The sequence below is a fragment of the Cebus imitator genome, unplaced genomic scaffold (assembly GCF_001604975.1).
Source record: "Cebus imitator isolate Cc_AM_T3 unplaced genomic scaffold, Cebus_imitator-1.0 Scaffold74, whole genome shotgun sequence".
In the NCBI taxonomy this organism is placed as follows: Eukaryota; Metazoa; Chordata; class Mammalia; order Primates; family Cebidae; genus Cebus; species Cebus imitator.
The window spans coordinates 4,110,502-4,131,622 of record NW_016107389.1 but is presented as its reverse complement, the minus strand read 5'-3'; the positions used below and the strand labels follow the sequence as shown (position 1 = coordinate 4,131,622).

Below are 21,121 nucleotides of genomic sequence, written 5' to 3'. Positions count from 1 at the left end.
CTCTTAATCTCTGGCACCACTGTGTATCCATCTAGGAAGAATGGGACTGGCAGTGAGGCCAGCCAAGGCTACTGCTGAGTGCTTAATCTGTCCCAGTGTAGGAACTAGAAGTTGTGGTAGGAAGTAATGATACAGTGGTAATCAGAACAGGTAGGGTTCTTGCTCCCATGAAGCATATAATCAGGCAAGGGATATATAAATATCAGTGAAATAATTATACTAAGGAATGTATAGTTATAAACAGATTCTCTTGGATTGGATGTAGCTATCAAGTCTTAGAACCTGCCTCCAATAGAAGGGACAGGAGGAAATTTTTAAAAATCCTTTCCTTTACATTCATCTCCTATAATATTCTTTCTAACAATATGGTACCTAACAATGGATACATTGTTTGGAGAGATATTTAATCCAAATTATTTACCTTTTTTTTTTTGAGATGAGATGGAATCTCGCTCCGTTGCCCAGGGTGCAGTGTCATGGTCCCGGCTCACTGCAACCTCTGCCTCCCAGGTTCAGGTGATTCTCCTGCCTCAGCCTTGTGAGTAGCTGAGACTATACACACCTGCCACTGTGCCCAGTTAATTTTTGTCTTTTTAGTAGAGACTGGGTTTCACCATATTGACCAGGCTGATCTCGAACTCCTGACCTTGTGATCTGCCCACCTTGGCCTCCCAACGTGCTGGGATTACAAGTGTGAGCCACCACACCTGGCCTTTACCTTTCTTTTAAAAAATAGATTTATTTTGGAGAAAATTGTTTATACTCCTTATGTTCATTCTAGCCTTTACAATTTAGCAGATACCAGCATGATCCAGGTTTGATTTAATATGATCCTTGAATTTTTGCTTACTTCTACTAATTATGGATTATTTGTCACAACTGACTGGATTTGTACTTCAGTATACTCAATTTAACATTTATATCAAAAGTAATACCAAGGGGTCGGAATATCAAACTATAATTCCAACGCTTTGGGAGGCCAAGGCGGGTGTATCACCTGAGGCCTGGAGTTTGAGAACAGCCAGACCAACATGATGAAACTCTGTCTCTAGGGAAATATATATATATAAAGTTGGGTGTGGTGGCCCACACCTGTAGTCCCAGCTACTTGGGAGGCTGAGGCAGGAGCATTGCTTGAACTAGGCAGAGGTTGCAGTGAGCCGCAGTGACACCACTGTACTCCAGCCTGGGTGACAAAGCGAGACTCCATCTCAAAAAAAGAAAAAAAAAAAACAAAGAAAAAAAAAGAAAAAAAAAAAACAAAAACAAAGTAGTACCAAGAAACAAATTTTTTTTAGCTGAGGTTGACTGTCTTGAATGCTTTCCTTGACCATGAAAAGGGAACCTCAACTTCAATCTTGATGCTAACAAATAAGCAGTCCATCTTAGAATTAGATAGGTCATTAAAGAGCTTAATAGGTCAGTCTATTAAGTAAAAACAAATTGTTGCTACTAAGATACATATGTTCCTAGTTCCTTTGACATTATGGTGACTTTTTTTTTCTTTTTTCTTTTTTTTTTTTTTTTTTGATCAGCTTAAAATTTTTTTTTTACCAAAATTTGTTATAAATTAGATATTTCTGTTAACAGAGCTACAAATTATAGACATTTTTATCATGTGAATATGTTTCAGTGTTAAAACATTTTGGTTAAAAATACATTATACTATGAAACGTAGAATATATAATTTAATCTCCTTTACAATAGATACATTAAATTTACCACTAAAATCTGTTACCATTAATAATAGTGGCAAACATTACCATGTTGGAAATCTTTTTTTTTTAATTGTACTTTAGGTTCTGGGGTACATGTGTAGATCATGCAGTATTGTTGCACAGGTGCATACATGGCAAGGTGGTTTGCTGCCTTCATCCCCCCATCACCTATATCTGGTATTTCTCCCCTCATTATCCCTCCCCACCCTCCTCACCCCTGCTGTCCCTCCCCTAACCTCCCCCTACTAACTGCAGTGTGTGATGCTCCCCTCCTTGTATCCATGTGTTCTAATTGTTCAGCACCTGCCAATGAGTGATAACATACGGTGTTTGGTTTTCTGTTCTTGTGTCAGTTTGCTGAGAATGATGGTTTCCAGATTCATCCACGTTCCTATGAAGGACAAGAACTCATCGTTTTTTTTATGGCTGCATAGTATTCCATTGTGTATATGTGTCACATTTTCTTTATCCAGTCTATCAATGATGGACATTAGGGTTGGTTCCAGGTCTTTGCTATTGTAAACAGTGCTGCAGTGAACATATGTGTGCCTGTGTCTTTGTAATAGAATGATTTATAATCCTTCGGGTATATACCCACTAATGGGATTGCTGGGTCAAATGGTATTTCTATTTCTGGGCCCTTGAGGAATTGCCACATTGTCTTTCACAATGGCTGAACTAATTTACACCCCCACCAATAGTGTAAAAGTGTTCCTGTTTCTCCACATCCTCTCCAGCATCTGTTGTGTCCAGATTTTTTAATGATTGCCATTCTAACTGGTGTGAGATGGTATCTCAATGTGTTTTTGATTTGCATTTCTCTAATGACCAGTGATGATGAGCGTTTTTTCGTATGTTTGTTGGCTTCATATATGTCTTCTTTTGTAAAGTGTCTGTTCATATCCTTTGCCCACTTTTGAATGGGTTTGTTTCTTTTTTTCTTGTTAATCTGTTTTAGTTCTTTGTAGATTCTGGATATTAGCCCTTTGTCAGATAGGTAGACTGCAAAAATTTTTTCCCATTCTGTTGGTTGCCAGTTCACTCTAATGATTGTTTCCTTTGCTATACAGAAGCCCTGAAGTTTAATTAGATTCCATTTGTCTATTTTGGCTTTTGTTTCCAATGCTTTTGGTATTTTAGTCATGAAGTCCTTGCCTATGCCTATGACCTGAATGGTTTTCCCTAGGTTTTCTTCTAGGGTTTTTAGGGTGTTAGGTCTTATGTAAGTTTAAGTCTTTAATCTATCTGGAGTTAATTTTAGTGTAAGGTGTCAGGAAGGGGTCCAGTTTCTGCTTTCTGCATATGGCTAGCCAGTTTTCCCAACACCATTTATTGAGCAGGGAATCCTTTCCCCATTGCTTGTTTTTCTCAGGTTTGTCAAAGATCAGATGATTGTAGATATGTGGTGTTGCTTCTGAGGCCTCTGTTCTGTTCCATTGGTCTGTGTCTCTGTTTTGATTACTGTGGCCTTGTAGCATAGTTTGAAGTCAGGCAGTGTGATGCCTCTAGCTTTGTTCTTTTTGCTTAGGATTGTTTTGGTTATGCGGGCTTTCTTTTGGTTCCGTATGAAGTTTGAAGTGGTTTTTTTCAGTTCTGTGAAGAAGGTCATTGGTAGCTTGATGAGGTTAGCGTTGAATCTATAATTTACTTTGGGCAGTATGGCCATTTTCATGATGTTGATTCTTCCCAACCATGAGCATGGGATATTTTTCCATATGTTTGTGTCCTCTCTTATTTCGTTGAGCAGTGGTTTGTAGTTCTCCTTGAAGAGGTCCTTTACATCCTTTGTAATTTGTATTCCTAGGTATTTTATTCTCTTTGTAGCAATTGTGAATGGGAGTTTACTTTTGATTTGGCTCTCTGTTAGTCTGTTATGGGTATATAGAAATGCTTGCGATTTCTGCACATTGATTTTGTATCCTGAGACTGCTGAAGTTGCTTATCAGTTTCAGGAGATTTTGGTCTGAGACAATGGGGCCTTGTAAATATACAATCATGTCATCTACAAATAGAGACAATTTTACTTCCTCTTTTCCTAATTGAATACCTTTATTTCTTTTTCTTGCCTGATTGCTCTGACTAGAACTTCCAATACTATATTGTATAGGAGCGTTGAGGGAGGGAATCCTTGTCTAGTGCCAGATTTCAAAGGGAATGCTTCCTTTTTGCCCATTTAGTATGATATTGGCTGTGGGTTTGTTGTAAACAGCTTTTAATATTTTGTGATATGTACCATTGATACCTAGTTTATTGAGGGTTTTTAGCATAAAGGGCTGTTGAATTTCGTTGAAGGCCTTTTCTGCATCTGTTAAGATAATCATGTGGTTTTTGTCTTTGGTTCTGTTTATGTGATGGATTACATTTATAGACTTGCATCGCTTCTCGGCCTTTTGGCTAAGATCAAGTGTAGTGGAGTATAGACTTGCATATGTTGAACCAGCCTTGCATCCCTGGGATGAAGCCTACTTGATCATGATGAATAAGCTTTTTGATTTGCTGTTGCATTCTGTTTGCCAGTATTTTAATGAAAATTTTTGCATCGACGTTCATCATGGATATTGGCCTGAAGTTTTCTTTTTTAGTTGCGTCTCTGCCCGGTTTTGCTATTAGGATGATATTGGTCTCATAAAATGAGTTGGGGAAGATTCCCCCTTTTTCTATTGTTTGGAATAGTTTCAGAAGGAATGGTACCAGCTCCTCTTTGTACGTCTGGTAGAATTCGGCTGTAAACCTGTCTGTAGCTGGGTTTTTTTTAGTCAGTAGGCTATTAATTGCTGCCTCAATTCCAGACTTTGTTATTGGCCTATTCAGGGATTCAACTTCTTCCTGGTTTAGTCTTCGGAGAGTGCAAGTGTCCAGGAATTTATCCATTTCTTCCAGGTTTACTGGTTTGTGTGCATAGAGTTGTTTGTAATAATCTCTGATGGTAGTTTGTATTTCTGTGGAATCGGTGGTGATGTCCCCTTTTATCATTTTTTATTGCATCTGTTTGATTCTTCTCTCTTTTCTTTTTTAGTAGTCTGGCTAGTGGTCTATCTATTTTGTTGATCTTTTCAAAAACCAGCTCCTGGATTTGTTGATTTTTTTGAAGGCTTTTTTTGTGCCTCTGTCTCCTTCAGTTCTGCCCTGATCTTAGTTCTTTCATGTCTTCTGCTAGCTTTTGATTTTTTTTGATCTTGTTCCCCTCTTTTAATTTTGATGATAGGGTGTCGATTTTAGACCTTTCCTTGCTCCTCATATGGGCATTTATTGCTATGAATTTCCCTCTAGGCACTGCTTTAAATGTGTCCCAGAGTTTCTGGTACATGTGTCTTCGTTCTCGCTGGTTTTGAAGAACATCTTTATTTCTGCCTTCATTTCATTATTTATCCAGTCTACATTTAGGAGCCAGTTGTTCATTTTCCAAGAAGTTGTGTGGTTTTGAGTTAGCTTCTTAATCCTAAATTCTAATTTGATTGCGCTGTGGTCTGAGAGACTGTTATGATTTCTGTTCTTTTGCATTTGCCAAGGATTGATTTACTTCCAGTTATGTGGTCGATTTTAGAGTGTCATGTGGTGCTGAGATGAATGTATATTCTGTGCATTTGGGGTTTAGAGTTCTGTAAATGTTTATTAAGTTCACTTGGTCCAGATCTGCATTCAAGTCCTGGATTTCCTTGTTGATTTTCTGTCTAATATTATCAGTGGAGTGTTAAAGTCTCCCACTATTATTGTTTGGGAGTCTCTTTGTAGGTCATTAAGGACTTGCATGATGTATCTAGGTGCTCCTGTGTTGGGCGCATATATATTTAGGCTTGTTAGCCCTTCTTGTTGTATTGATCCTTTTACCATTATGTAATGCCCTTCTTTGTCTCTTTTGATTTTTGTTGGTTTAAAGTCCTTTTTATAAGAGACTAGGATTGCAACCCTTGCTTTTTTTTTTTCTCTCTCTCTTCATTTGCTTGGCAAATCTTCTTCCATCCCTTCATTTTGAGCCTCTGTGTGTCTTTGCACATGAGATGGGTCTCCTGAATACAGCACACTGATGGTTCTTGGCTTTTTATCCAATTTGCCAGTCTCTGTCTTTTGATTGGAGCATTTAGTCCATTTTTATTTAATGTTAATATTGTTATGTGTGAATCTGATTTTATTAGCAGTTGGTTGCTTTGCCCTTTGGTTGGCGTAATTTCTTCATTGCATCGTTGGTCTTTACCATTTGGTTCTTTTTTGCAGTGGCTGGTGCTGGTTTTTCCTTTCTGTGTTTAGTGCTTCCTTCAGGAACTCTTCTTGCAGGGCACGTCTGGTAGTGACAGAATCTTTCAGCAATTGCTTGTCCGTAAAGGATTTCATTTCTCCTTCACTTATGAAGCTTAGTTTGGCTGGATATGAAATTCTAGGTTGAAAGTTATTTTCTTTAAGGATGTTTAATATTGGCCCCACTCTTCTGGCCTATAGGGTTTCTGCTGAGAGATCCACTTGAGTCTGATGTGCTTCCCTTTGTGGGTGACCCGACCTTTCTCTTTGGCTGCCCTTAGCATTTTTTCCTTCATTTCAGCCCTGGTGAATCTGATGATTATGTGCCTTGGGGTTTCTCTTCTAGAGAAGTATCATTGTGGTGTTCTCTGTATTTCCTGTATTTGAATGTTGGCCTGCCTTGCTAGTTTGGGGAACTTCTCCTGGATAATATCCTGAAGAGTTTTCCAGCTTGGATTCATGCTTCCCGTCATCTTCCGGTCCACCAATCAGGTGTAGTTTAGTTCTTTTTACATAATCCCATATTTCTTGAAGGCTTTGTTCATTTCTTTTCACTCTTTGTTCTCTTTTCTTGCCTTCTCGTTTTATTTCATTGATTTGATCTTCAATCTCTGATATCCTTTCTATTTGGCTATTGAAACTTGTGTATGCTTCATGAAGTTCTTGTGCTGTGTTTTTCAGCTCCATCAAGTTGTTTATGTTCTTCTGTAAGCTGGTTATTCTAGTTAGCATTTTGTTTAACATTTTTTTAAGGTTTTTAGTTTCTTTGCATTGGAATAGAACATGTTCCTTTAACTCAGCAAAGTTTGTTATTACCCACCTTCTGAAGCCTGCTTCTGTCAGTTCATCAAATTCGTTCTCCATCCTGCTTTGTTCCCTTGCTGGTGAGGAGTTGTGATCTCGTGGTGGGGGAGAGACGTTCTGGTTTTTGACGGTTTCATTCTTCTTGCTCTGGTTTCTCTCTATCGCTTGGATTTATACAGTTTTGATCTCAGGTAGCTGCTTGGGGAGGTGGTCTTTCCTTTTTCTGCCTGCAGAAGCGCTGCTGGGCTGCCAAGGGCCAAGGATTCAGTGGAGCTGCTGTGTCTGTTGTTTACTCAGGAAAATTAGGCTGGTTTCTGTAATAGCAGCTTCCCTTTCACTGGCAGAGTTGGATAGTTCCTGGTTGCTCTCTAACTGACTTTCTGGGTGCCTAACTCTGGAGTGAGAGTTTTTTGGCCTGCTGGGCTTTGTGCAGTGGGGGACCTGTACTGCCGTCCTGCCGTTAGGGCTGTTTCCTGTGTTCTGTTCCCCTTCTTACTGGGGGGCGGGTAGCTCCATCCCACTGGCTTTTTGGCTTTCTGGGCGTCAGCCAGTGCTTCGGCCTAGATCCATGCTGCAGCCCTGGCGCTGGTGGAAGTTGCTGTTCTGCCTTGTTCAGGCAGCTCGCTAATGCTTTTCAGCCTGGTGAAGATCTCCTGTTTTGTGGGTTGTGTAGGGCTTGGGTAGAGCGCTGTATTCGAACCGTAGTCCCAGAGGGGGAGATCCCCCGGTCCTCCGGTGGGTTGCATGCTCGTCCTGGGTGGGGCAGTGCCCACCTTGCTGCAACTTGCCCTATTTGGTTTATACCCATTGTCCGACCAGACCCACAAAATGAGCCTGGTACCTCGTTTGGAATTGTGGAGACCACTTGGCTTCTGCGTCTCTCTCTCTCTGGGAGCTGCTTTCCGGAGCTGCCTCTTATTCTGCCCTTTTGGGATCCCGGGAAATCTTTTCTTTTACATCACAACATTATTATGTGAATTGTTAATAGTACAAACAAAAATATAGAAATGCAATATAAGAATACAGCTAAGTGCAAAATGGTGACTTTTTTCTCTTCAAGAGTAAAAGTACTTTTTTCTCTTCTAGTGAAATAGACTGCATAGGTAGAAACAGATAGGCAAAAGTACAATTTTGCCTAGAAATGATCTGTAAATGCTTCTTTCCCCATTGCTACTTACGAAAAATATAAAAAGGGAGTTAAAGGAGAGTTTCCTTGTTGGTTCCCATCCCACCGTATGAAAGATGCTATATTCTATTTTGGCAGAGCCAATATATTGAAAATATCTAAATTAAATGTTGTTACAAAAATGAATTAGTAAAGAGATTCTAGCTAAGGAGGGCACTAAATGAGGATAATATATATTTAAAGAATCCAAAACCGACAAACAAAGGTTGCTATAAAAAAGCTCTGGATGCACTTTGTAAGCATATAGTTTTTTTTCTTTTTTCATTTGTCTTTCTAAACAATGGAAGGGTCAACTGTGTTAGACTAAATTACGCTATTGGCTGGATGCAGTGGTTCATGCCTGTAATCCCAGCACTGTGGGAGGCTGAGGCAGTGGTGAAATCAGGAGTTAGAGACCAGCCTGGCCAACTGGTGAAACCCTATCTCTACTAAAAATACAAAATTAGCCAGGCATGGTGGCATATGCCTGTAATCCCAGCTACTTGGGTGGCTGAAGCAGGAGAATTGCTTGAACCTGGGAGGCGGAGGTTGCAGTGAGCCCAGACTGTGCCATTGCACTTCAGCCTGGGCAGCAAGAGTGAAACTGTATTTCAGAAAAAAAATATATATATATATATGTATATATATATATAATATGTAATAATAAATATAAATATAAACAATAAATTTATTATTTAAAATAAATATTTCAAAATAAATTTTATTTCTTTAAAAATTAAACATTTTATTTAAACATTATTTAAAAATAATATTTATTGTTATATATTATGTTAGTATATATAATTACATTATTGTACATGCTACATTGACTGGAACCTTTGTATTATAATTATTGTAGAAAAAAACTTAGTTTGCATCATATTATGGCATTTTATCCCCACTGAAAACCTTGCAGCATCCTTTTATTTTGGAATATCCTGTAAACAATTATGCCACCAGGACCTGATTGTATAACAATAAAATGTTATCTTGCATTAGATTGAGGATATCTGTTCAATAAAAGACAAAAAGGAAAATGTGGGAAATGTACATAGAACTGTTACTTTCTAAGTGCACAACACCGTAGACAATTTAAGGCATCATAATCTCCATCAAGAACGGTAACCACAAAAGTTTGTCATGTTAAATTCATCATTATGGATAAAACTGGTGGAGACTGATAAAACAGATCCATCTAACACTGATGTCCAAGCTGGTATTGGCAACTAATGCGTAACTGGTGGTCAATAGAGTGTTTAAAAGATCTTCACTTTTTATTGTTCTTTTCCAGGGGTCTTGAAGAGTTCTGTTATAAAATAAGTTGTTGAGTTGGGCTTTCCAGTTTGCTTTCTCATCCTCAAACCGATGACGTTTTTCCTCTAATTGTTTGTGCTATGCTTCTAAATTCCTTTTTGCTCTTAGCACCACTATTGGAGCTCAGCTTCAGAGTCCTTTAGTTTTTGAACTTTTTCTCTGACCTTCATCTTGAACACCTGCTCTATATGCATCTCCATCTTCTTCATTTTAACTTCATGATGTCTTCTTTCCTCTTCCATTTGTGCCAGAGGGCTGCCCTTTATTCTTGCTGTTATCAACTCCATTGTAAATCAGCTACCAGTTTTCTGCTTCTGTAGTTTTCATAGTGGGCATTATCGGGGACATCTTTCAAGTCTTACATGTGTGTTCTTTATTCCTTAGAATTGTAAAATTACAGTGTTCACCTCTTTCTTTCTTTCTTTCTTTCTTTCTTTCTTTCTTTCTTTCTTTCTTTCTTTCTTTCTTCTTTCTCTTTCTTTCTTTCTTTCTTTCTTTCTTTCTTTCTTTCTTTCTTTCTTTCTCTCTTTCTCTCTCTTCTTTTTCTCTTTCTTTTCTTTCTTCTTTCTTTTTCTCTTTCTTTTCTTTTCTTTTCTTTTCTTTTCTTTTCTTCTTCTTTCCTCTCTTTCTTTCTCTTTCTTTCTTTCGCTGGAGTCTCGCTCTGTGGCCCAGGCCAGAGTTCAGTGGCACTTCTCGGCTCATTGCACCTCCACCCCACCAGGTTCAAGCAGTTTTCTGTCTCAGCCTCCCGAGTAGCTGGGATTCAGGCGCCTGCCACCAGGCCTGGCTAATTTTTTTGTATTTTTAGTAGAGATGGGGTTTCACCATCTTGGCTAGGCTGGTCTTGATCTCCTGACCTTGTGATCCACCCACCTCAGCCTCCTAAAGTGCTGGGATTATAGGCGTCAGCCACCGCGCCCAGCCTGTTCACCATTTTCAACATCAGCAACACTCCAGGATACTGTCTTCTTCTGACTCTCTTGCCATTTAACTTCAATGGTAGTATTACTGCCTACCATAGCAAGAGGTAAACAGTCTTTTTTTTTTTTTTTTTTTTGCGACAGAGAATGGCTGTCACCCAGGCAAGCCTGGTGATAGCTGGTTGTCCAAGATAGAATTTTATAGTTCAACTTTAAGTAATTCTGTGAGTAAGTTTAATCTGGTAATCTGGAGTGCAGTGGCTGATAGCTAACTGCAACGTCTGCCTCCTGAGTTCAAGTGATTCTTGTGACTCAGCCTCCTAAGTAGCTAGGATTATAGGCACATGCCACCATGCCTATCTAATTTTTGTATTTTTAGTAGAGATGGAGTTTCGTCATGTTGACCAGGCTGGTTTCAAACACCTGGCCCTAAGTGAACTGCCTGCCCTGTTCTCCCAGAGTGCTGGGATTACAGACATGCACTACTGTACCTTTATCTTTTTAAAAGGTTATTTTCTTCATCATGTTTTTTTAGAAATTCATATATTTTAATTTTATGTTCTTGGATTTCTTTCATTATCTGTTTTTAAACTGTTGGCATTTCTCTGGTATCAGCATGTCTGCTTTGGCAATATGTGGGATGATACTCACTTTTTCAAGCAAAAGCTTCATAAACTTAGTATCCAGTGGTTTAAGTCCATGTCCTGAAGGAGCAATGAAATATAAACAACACTGCACCCTGTTATTAGGCATATGATATCTGTTTTATCACAATTCTGTTTTATCACCATTTAGGTGGTCTTCACATTTACTATCAGTGTATTCAGTAACCAACAATTACTATTACCTGCTGCAACTCTAAATCCTGGGGTATCAACTCTTGTGAGCAGCAACTGAACACCATCTTCTTTGATTAAAACTTTGCATAGTTCCACCTGCACAGTCTTTCTAATTCTATGGCAAGAATCTGAACACTCTGGAGAATACAAGTCTGTGAGGAATGAGTTGATTAATGTGAAGTTTCCCAATCCAAATTTACCCACTACCATAAGTATGAATTCTATCCCTCTCTTCCCTCTCTTCACTGACTTCCTGGACACTTGATTTGGGAGACTGGAAAATCCCACATAGACTTCAGGGTTCTTCTTTTGAGCTACCCTGCTGCTGTTGATGCTTCTTTCCTTAGCAACAGATCTCTTGCTGACTGACACATCCTCTCCCCACTCCATGACCATCCCCAGGTGGAAATTTTATTTAGAGATTAAATAAAATATATTCCAGAGATTTAAAGATAAATGAAATATTATTATAAATTTGTTCAGACCTGTAGAATGTACAACAGTAAGAATGAGCCCTAAGGTAAACTCTAGACTTTGGGTGATAGTGATGTATCAGTGTAGATTCATCAGTTGTGATAAATGTACCACTTTGGTGGTTTGTTTTTGTTTTTGTTTTTTCCTAGACAGAGTCTTGCTCTGTCCTCAAGGCTGGAGTGCAATGGCATGATCTCAGCTCACTGTAGCCTCCACCTCCGGGTTCAAATGATTCTCCAGCCTCAGTCTCCTGAGTAACTGGGATTACAAGCGCCCACCACCACACCCAGCTAATTTTTGTGTTTTTAATAAAGACGAGGTTTCACCAGGTTGGCCAGGCTGGCCTCGAACTCCTGACCTCAGGTGATCCACCACCTCAGCCTCCCAAAGTACTGGGATTACAGGTCTGAGCCACCACGCCTGGCCAAATGTACCACTTTGGTAATAGAGGCTGATAATGTGGGAAGCTATGCATGTGTAGGATGGGAAATATGGCTGTACCTTGGAATTTTGCTGTGAACCTAAAACTACTCTAAAAATAGTCTTTAAAAAATCATAAAATAAAATTAAAAAATGAAAGGAATAGACTTTCAGACAAAATATAAATGTAATAGTAATAAAAATATGAAACGTGGTTGTTTTATATGCTAGAAGGTAAAAATTTTAATTTTATAATCTTTTTTCTCTTACAGACATTCCACTTCTTCCATCTATTACATCTCTGAGTCCAAATGAAAATGAAGAGAAGACTGGACCTTTTGTTGTACACTGGCTAAACAATAAAGAACTGCATTTTACTTTGTCCATGGAAGTTTTTTTACAGCAACTTAGAAAAAGTTTTGAGCAACCATCTTCTGAGGCCAGTGCAGAAGATTCTAATCAGGCAGATGTAAAATCCGATGAAGGTAAAATTTTAAGAAAAAATAAAAATTTAAAGTTTTGTTCAAAATAACAAACATGTTTGTATTAGTGTAAAACTAGCTACCTGTAGGAAATAAACTCCAAAATTGCAATGACATGATACAAATATGGACTAGCTAGCTTATTTAATAATCTAGTGTAGGTATTTCTGTTCCAGGTAGCTTTCTTCCACATGGTGATTTAAGGGCTCAAAGTTCTCACTCTTCTGGTTTTGTTAGTCCTTAGGACTTTCCTATTTAAAGGACTATCTGTAGATGAGTGGCATTGGTGTTACCCGGGAGCTCGTTAGAAGTGCATGTCTCAGTGTCCACATAGACCTACCAAACCAGAATCTGCAGTTTAATGAAATTTCCAGATGATTTGTATGTACATTAAAGTTTCAGAAGCATTGGAACTAGGACCTTAAATTTCTCTGCCTTTGGCCTTCAGTTGGTGTAGAGAGAGAGGTAGAGAGAAAGAAAGCATAGCTGTTTCTTAACTATGTTGACTCAGAATTGACACCTATCACTTGTACTGTCATTCAACTGGCAAAAACTAGTCACAGGGCCATGTAGTTCCTGACTATATAGTCTTTATATACTGAGAAATAGGAAGTAAGAGACAGTGGTGGGCAGCTAGCCATCTCTGCGACAGTCTGTGGTTCATACATGTGTTTGTTTTTTTAAAAAAGTTTTAATTTCAAGATTGGTCATGATCATTAGGGAAGAAAAACAGGTAAACAGATGGTTATAAAGTTTCCACATTGTTAAGTTTGATGAGTATCCTTCCAGTTTGAATTCTTTTCTTATCTTCATATAAACATCTAAATACAGATGCTTAAAAGTTGTACTATGGGTGTCATTTTTATACAGAAATAATGTTCTGCACTTTGTTTTTGGTTTTGAGACACAATCTCGCTTTGTTACCCAGGCTAGAGTGCAGTGGTGCAGTCTTGGCTCACTGCAACCTCAGCCTCCCGGATACAAGCAGTTCTCCTGCCTTAGCCTCCCTAGTAGCTGGGATTATAGGCACCTGCCACCATGCCTGGCTAATTATTGTATTTTTAGTAGAGACAGGGTTTCACCATTTTGGCCAGGCTGGTCTCTAAACTTCTGACCTCAGGTGATCCACCTGCCTGGGCCTCCAAGAGTGCTTAGATTACAGTTGTGAGCCATCACACATGGTTTGCACTTTGTTTTAATTCAGTCAGTAATGGGCAGTTTTTCATTTCATTGTACTTAACAGCTGCTAAGTATTCCATGTCGAAGAGAAATATCTAACAGTTCTTCTACTGATAGTCATTTAAATTGATTTAAATTGTTTTTCATTATCCTAGGTACAATGACATGTCTTTTTCATTTTTGTATGAATTTACTGTAACATTGATTTCTAGATGTAGAATTTCCAGGGAGTGTACCAATTTTAAATATGGATAACTTCTGCCAAATTGCCCTCCAGAAATGTTTTATCAGTTTATACTTTCTCTAAGTGTATCTGAATGATGTTTTACATCCTTATCAACACTGCATGTTTTCATTATATTACTTTTTTTTTTTGGCCAGTTAAGGGGACAATGGACATCTTGTTTTACTTTGCATTTTCTTGATGCAAATTAAGCAAAATATCTTTTATAGTATTTTAGCCCTCCTGTGGCTTGGCTTTTAACACCCTTTGTCTAATTTCCTACTGAGTTATTTTTTTTTTCTTATTGATTTGTATATCTTGACTTACTTTTTAAATCTGGTAAATAGTCAAAACTTGTAAAATATGTATCTCTTTAGAGAAAGGCTCTATATTGCTAACCAGGAATTGGGGGAGGGTGTAAGGTCTGGGATTTTTGAAAGAGGAAAGAACATACTTATTTACCTGTATTGATTAGTTGGTATACAGTTTATTTTTTATTATTTTTTATTACTAAGGTGTTGCAGGAAACATGGAAATTGGCACCATAAGTGTTTTCCCTTGAAATGGTTTATTTAAGATGTCATAACAGTTACAAGTCCATATCCCTAGAGGATAACTTAGTGTAGCATACTGAGGTTTGGATAAACTTGGTACTTCGAAGAAAGCATAAATTACACTCAAATAATATATTTTTAAAACTCAGTCCCAGTTATAGTCTCAATTCCAATTTCCTCATTTTAGCATGAGCAAAACTGAGGTCCAGAAAAGTGGTGTGTGTTACTAAAGGTTACCTGAGTGGTTAAATGTAGATCATCCAGGTTGAGACGCCAGTTTACTTGTTTTCCAGTTTAATATTATGTCTTCTAACAGTTATCCACTGACTCAGTCCTGTATGGCTACTGATTACTCACTTAACTCCAGCGATCTTATATACCTGGAGCAAAGTTACTTTTAATGGGGAGCCCATTTCTTATTAATATGAAAACTGTTAGTTTTTCATCTTGAATGCATTTATAAAGATTATTTTTGTGTGTGTGTTTGTACTAATTTTATTACTTTTACTAGAGCATTTTATGTTTCTCACATTCAAGGCAAAGAAATAAAACATAATCTGAAGAAAAATATATACTTATTAAAAATAAAGAGTCTTCTTCAATATGCAGATCTGGGAATATTGTACACTAGGGAATACTTAATGGCTCAAGTAGATTAAAGTACCAGTTTGATGCTGATCCACTGAATAGAATCTCCTTCATATTTGATGACTAGACTAACTCTGTAGTGGCTATGATTTTAACCATTTTGGTGATATCCCCAGATCTCACTAAGAAAAGGCTCTATACCAGAATATATAACAATAGATCTGGCTATAAATTATATCTATAGGCTCTTTATTATTATTATTATGATTATTATTATTGAGATGGCATCTCGCTCTGTCACCGAGGCCAGAGTGCAGTGGCACAATCTTGGCTCACTGCAACCTCTGCCTCCTGGGTTCAAGCAATTTTCCTGCATCAGCCTCCCAAGCAGTTGGGACTACAGGCGTGTGCCACTATGCCCGACTAATTTTTTGTATTTTTAGTGGAGATGGGGTTTCACCACGTTAGCCAGGATGGTCTTGATCTCCTGACCTCGTAATCTGCCTGGCTCAGCCTCCCAAAGTGCTGGGATTACAGGCGTGAGCCACCATGCCTGGCCAGCCTCTTTATAATTATAAGGTGGCAAAAGAGGCCTTTTCTTGTGTCCATGGTCAATGAAAGTATTATTGTGGCCTAAAGATGCTGGATTGGTTTTGTGTTATAATGAAGATAAGGTATGTATACCACTGTCAGATTAAGAAACTTCCACAACTTGACTCAGTTGTTCAAATAATGGAGCAAGTTTCTTTTCTGGGTTGACAGTTAGTCCTATATTGGCATTGCTGCTGGCTATGAAACTGACTGCCAAAGGTAAACACTTAAATTGAACTACTTGGTAGGTGTTATAGTAACAAATGATACTTTTATTTTTTGAAAGTCCAAGTTTTCTCCTTTTGTCTGTGCAAGGGCAAGAGTAGATAAGAAACTAGATCTCAATGCATGCTCTGGAACATTGTCATTAGCCATTACATTTACTCGTTTATTATAAAGGATATTGCAAAGGATACAGATGAAAAGATGTGTACGGTGAGGCATGGCAGAAAGGGCATGGAGCTTCCGTGCTCCTCTTAGGCATGAACCCTCCATGTATTCAGATATCCAGAAGCTCAGTAATTCTTAATTTATAGTAATAGCCTGATTGTATTTACTTGCTTTGTAAATTCTTTTGCTTATAGAAATGGATGATGGTGTTGATGATCTGAAAATAAATCCTGAAAAGAAGGAATTAGGCTGTGATAAAACGGTACCAAACTCAAGTTTTACATCGTTATCGTCAGCTGCCATTGACCATCAGATTGAAGTACTTCTGTCTGAATGGAGTAAAAATGCAGATATGCTATTTAGTATTCATCCCATGGATGGTTCTTTGCTAGTTTGGCATGTGGATTGGCTGGATGAATACCAGCCTGGTATGTTTCGCCAAGTACAGGTACTACTATAATTTCTAGATAACTACTTTCTTGTTTATGTGGGTACTGTTTTGTAATATATCTTTATATAATTTTATGTGTTCTGACACTTACATTCTTTATTCTAGGTGTCCTTTGTTTCCAGAATTCCAGTAGCTTTCCCTACAGGTGATGCAAACTCTCTCTGTAAAAGCATAATGATGTATGCTTGTACCAAGAATGTTGACTTGGCTATTCAGCAAGGGAAACAAAAACCTTCTGGTCTCACCCGTTCTACATCAATGCTTATTTCTTCTGGTCACAATAAATCATCTAATAGTTTAAAATTAAGTATTTTTACCCCTAATGTTATGATGATTTCAAAACACGCCGATGGTTCTCTGAATCAGTGGCTGGTCAGTTTTGCTGAGGAATCTGCTTTTTCTACTGTTCTCAGTATTTCCCACAAATCCAGATATTGTGGTCATCGTTTTCATCTTAATGATTTAGCTTGCCACTCAGTGTTACCATTATTGCTAACAACTTCACACCATAATGCATTAAGGACACCGGATGTTGATAACCCAAAGCAACCTTTTGATGCTTTAAACACTGAAGACTGCTCTTTGACACAACAAAATAAAAGCACTGTTGACATGGCATTTCAGGATCCCAATGCAGTTTACAGTGAGCTTATTCTTTGGAGGGTTGACCCAGTTGGGCCATTGTCTTTTTCGGGAGGAGTTTCTGAGCTTGCCCGGATTAATTCTCTTCATGTTTCTGCCTTTTCCAATGTGGCATGGCTACCCACTCTTATACCCAGTTATTGTCTTGGTAAGTATTCTGGCATTTATTTCAGTAATTTAGATTTGCTGACATTATCGTAAAAGGGTGAAATTTTAATATTTGTAAATACTTTCTAGGTGCATACTGCAACTCTCCTAGTGCATGCTTTGTAGCCAGTGATGGACAATATCTGAGATTATATGAAGCAGTTATTGATGCTAAGAAACTTTTATCTGAGCTTTCTAACCCTGAAATTTCTGTAAGTAATGTCTTTTAAAACAGCTTAAGTATATAATATGGTGTTTTTAGATACTTTATCTATATTTATTGGGCATGTTCTAGAATTGTGGCCTAGAATTTATAATAAGCATTTGTATCTTTGTTTTATTTTTTCACATTTGTATTGTACTCTTATAATGATTCTAAGCACCTTTAAAAGGAAACCATTTCTTTCACTCTTTGAAAGTAGAGTCTAGAAGTTATATTGGCCCATCTGCAATTATTTTATAGTCAAGAGGAGCTGGGACAACAGGAATAGAATTTTAATCTTAAGCATGAAAGGAAACAGCCCTTAGCTTGCTTCCAATTTAGCCCTTAGCTTGCTTCCAATGAGTTCTTTGAGTACTATTGCAAGGCTTTTGCCTTATGACAGCTACATTTCTTCTCATACCCATCTAATAGCAACCTTCTAACTACATTGTCTTGGGACATTCAACAGGCAAGTATTAGGTTTTGTTGATTTTTCTTTTAGTATCCCCAGAGGCAGCCTTCAGCTGTACCAAACTTTATATTTAGGAGATTTAAGCCATCTCCCTGACTACCAATTAATGTATTTGTTAATTCTCTGCTTACAGAGTTGCATAAATGTCAGTGATCTGTTCCAATCCTGTTTTTTTGTAAGCTAATTTTAGTGCATAATTTTGCAGAACACGAGGTTTTCCAAAGCAAGTATATAGTGTTACAGTAGAAATGCATATATTTTTTAGGGGGGGTCTTCAATTAGGCATTTTTAAGTAATGGGAATTTAGATGTGAAGAAAACAGGTAAACATTTTGTATCATAGAGCTTATATTCTGGTGAAGGGAGGTAGGAAGAAAACATAAAAATATATTAATTAAAAATACTATGGAGAGAAACAGAGTTGCAGAAGAATTAGGGATTGCCAAGTAAGTTGCTATACAGGGAAAAATTCACAGAAAAGTTACCATTTGAACAAAGATCTGAAGGAGATGTGGGAGCTAGATATGTAGATATTCATTAAAGGGAGAGTAATTTGGAAAGAGGGACAGCCAATCCAGAGATCCTGAGGCCAGAGCGTGTTTGGTATGTGGTATGGTTTAGCTCTGTGTCCCACCCAAATCTCATCTCGAATTATAATCCCGTGTGTTGAGGGAGGGACCTGGGTAGGAGATGACTGGATCATGGGGGCAGTTCTCCCATCCTGTTCTCATGATAGTGAGGGAGTTCTCACAAGATCTGATGGTTTTAAAAGTGGCAGTTTCTCCTGTGCACGTGTTCTCCTCCAACACCTGTGAAGAGGTGCTTGCTTATCCTTGGCTTTCTGCCATGATTAAAAGTGTCCTGAGGCCTCCTGAACCATGCAGAACTGTGAGTCAATAAAACTTACTTTATTTATAAATTACCCAGTCTTAGGTATTTTTTTATAGAGTGTGAAAACAGTATAATTGGTACCAGGAGTGGGGTACTGCTATAAGGATAACCCCAAAATGTGGCAGTGATGTTGGAACTGGTAATAGGCAGAGCTTAGAGCAGTTTGGAGGGCTCAGAAGAAGACAGGAAGATGTGGGAAAGTTTGGAACTTCCTAGAGACTTGCTGAATAGTTTTGACCAAAATGCTGATAGTGATATTGACAACGAAGTCCAGGCTGAGGTGGTCTTAGACGGAGATGAAGAACTTATTGGGATCTGGAGCAAAGGTCACTCATGTTAAGTTTTAGCAAAGAGACTGGCAGCATTTTGTCCCTGCTCTAGAGATCTATGGAACTTTGAACTTGAGAGAGGTGATTTATGTTATTTGGCAGAAGAAATTTCTAAGCAGCAAAGCATTCAAGAGGTTACCTGGCTTATTCTGAATGCATTCAGTTGTATGTGTTCACAAAGACATGGTTTGAAATTGAAATTTAAGTTAATTTATGTTTAAAAGGGAAGCAGAACATAAAGGTTTAGAAAATATACAGCCTGACTATGTGGTAGAAAAGAAAAACCCATTCCTGGAGAAGAATTCAAGCTGGCTACAGAAATTTGCATAAGTAACCAGGAGTTGAATGTTAATAGCCAAGGCAATGGGGAAAATGTCTCCAGGGCATGTCAGAGATCTTCATGCAGCACCTCCCATCACAGGCTCAGAGGCCTAGGAGTGAAAATGGTTTCATGGGCCAGACCCAGGGCCCAGCTGCTCTGTGCAGCCTTGGGACTTAGTACCCTTCCTCCTAGCTGCTCCAGCTCTAGCCATGGCTCAAAGAGTCTATGGTACAGCTCAGGCTGTTGCTTCAGAGGGTGCAAGCCCCAAGACTTGGCAGCTTCCATGTGGTGTTGGACCTGCTGGAATGCAGAAGATGAGAGTTGAGGCTTGGCAGCAACCACCTAGATTTCAGAGGATGTATGGAAACACCTGGATGTCCAGGTAGAAGTCTGCAGCAGGGGAGGAGTCTTCATGGAGAACCTTTACTAGGGCAATGCAGAGGAAAAATGTGGAGTTAGAGCCTCCTACAGAGTCCCCACTGGGCCACTGCCTCATGGAACTGTAAGAAGAGGGCCACCATCCTGCAGACTCCAGAAAGGTAGAGCCACTGACAGCTTGTACCATTTGCCTGGAAAAGCCATAGGCACTCAATGCCAGCCCATGAAAGCAGCAACAGGTACTGTACCCTGCAGAGGCACAGGAGTAGAGCTTCCCAAGTCCATGAGAACCCACCCACACTTGTGTCAGTGTGCTCTGGATGTGAGACATGGAGTCAAAGGAGATTTGGGACATAAGATTTAATGACTGCTTGGCCAATTTTGGATTTGCATGGAGCCTGTGGCTCCTTTATTCTAGCCATTTCTCTTATTTGGAACAGAACATTTACCCAATGCCTGTGCCCCCATTGTATCTTGGAAGTAACCAACTTGCTTTTGATTTTACAGGCTCATAGGCAGAAGAGACTTCCCTTGTCTCAGATGAGACTTTGGACTTTGCCTTTGGGGTTATTGCTGGAAGGAGTTAAGACTTTGTGGGACTATTTGGAAGGCATGATTGGTTTTGCAATGTGAAAAGGGGATTTGGGAGGGGCCTGGGTAGATTGATATGGTTTATCGCTCTGTACTTACCCAAATCTCATCTTGAATTGTAATCTCCACATGTCAAGGGAGGCACCTGGTGAGAGGTGATTGGATCATGGGGGCAGTTTCCTTCATGCTGTTTGCATGATAGTGAGCAAGTTCTCACAAGATCTGATGATTTTTAAAGTGGCAGTTTCCCCTGCATGCTTTCTTTCCTGCCACCTTGTGAAGAAGATGCTTACTTCTTCTTCACTTTCTGCCATGATTGTAAGTTTCCTGAGGGCTCCCCTGCCATGCAGAACTGTGAGTCTGTTAAAATTTATTTATAAATTACCCAGTCTCAGATATTTATTTATAGTAGTGTGAAAATAGACTAGCAGTATGTAAAGGAACAACAAGAAGGCCATTGTGACTGGAGCAGAGCATGTGAGGTAGAAAGTAGTCAGGGATAAAGTAAAAAAGTTAGCCTGGTCAGGTAATATGAAGTCTCATAGGCCATTGTTGTAACTTCAGCTTTTACTCTGAATAACATGGAAACGATAGAAGAGGTATGAAATGATTTAGGTTTTAAATGTATTCCCCTGGTGGGTATATAGATCATACATGGGATTCAGAAGTAGATCCAGAGAGACCAATTTAGGAACCAATAGTCTAGGAGAGAGAAAAATGGGGCTTAGAATGTAGCAAGTGGTAACAGCAGAGATGATAAGAATGGCCAAATTGTAGATGTTGTTATAGAACATTGAATAGCT

At 38.7% G+C, this 21,121-nt stretch overlaps 1 protein-coding gene and 1 pseudogene across 9 annotated transcripts in view; one reads left to right on the top strand and one right to left on the bottom strand.

The window, feature by feature from the left end:
- DMXL1 (Dmx like 1) overlaps nt 1–21,121 on the top strand; it is a 174,824-nt gene that overhangs the window by 44,934 nt on the left and 108,769 nt on the right. For all 9 annotated transcript variants that reach the window (XR_001826286.2, XM_017531876.2, XM_017531877.2 and 6 more), the window contains 4 exons: nt 12,160–12,372; nt 16,089–16,342; nt 16,451–17,135; nt 17,225–17,346. Coding sequence is in view for 8 of the 9 variants with exons in the window: in XM_017531876.2 (XP_017387365.1) it covers nt 12,160–12,372; nt 16,089–16,342; nt 16,451–17,135; nt 17,225–17,346 (1,274 nt within the window). In the remaining variant the exon portion in view is untranslated. The remainder of the gene's footprint in view (nt 1–12,159; nt 12,373–16,088; nt 16,343–16,450; nt 17,136–17,224; nt 17,347–21,121) is intronic.
- LOC108306799 lies at nt 8,705–11,472 on the bottom strand (annotated as a pseudogene).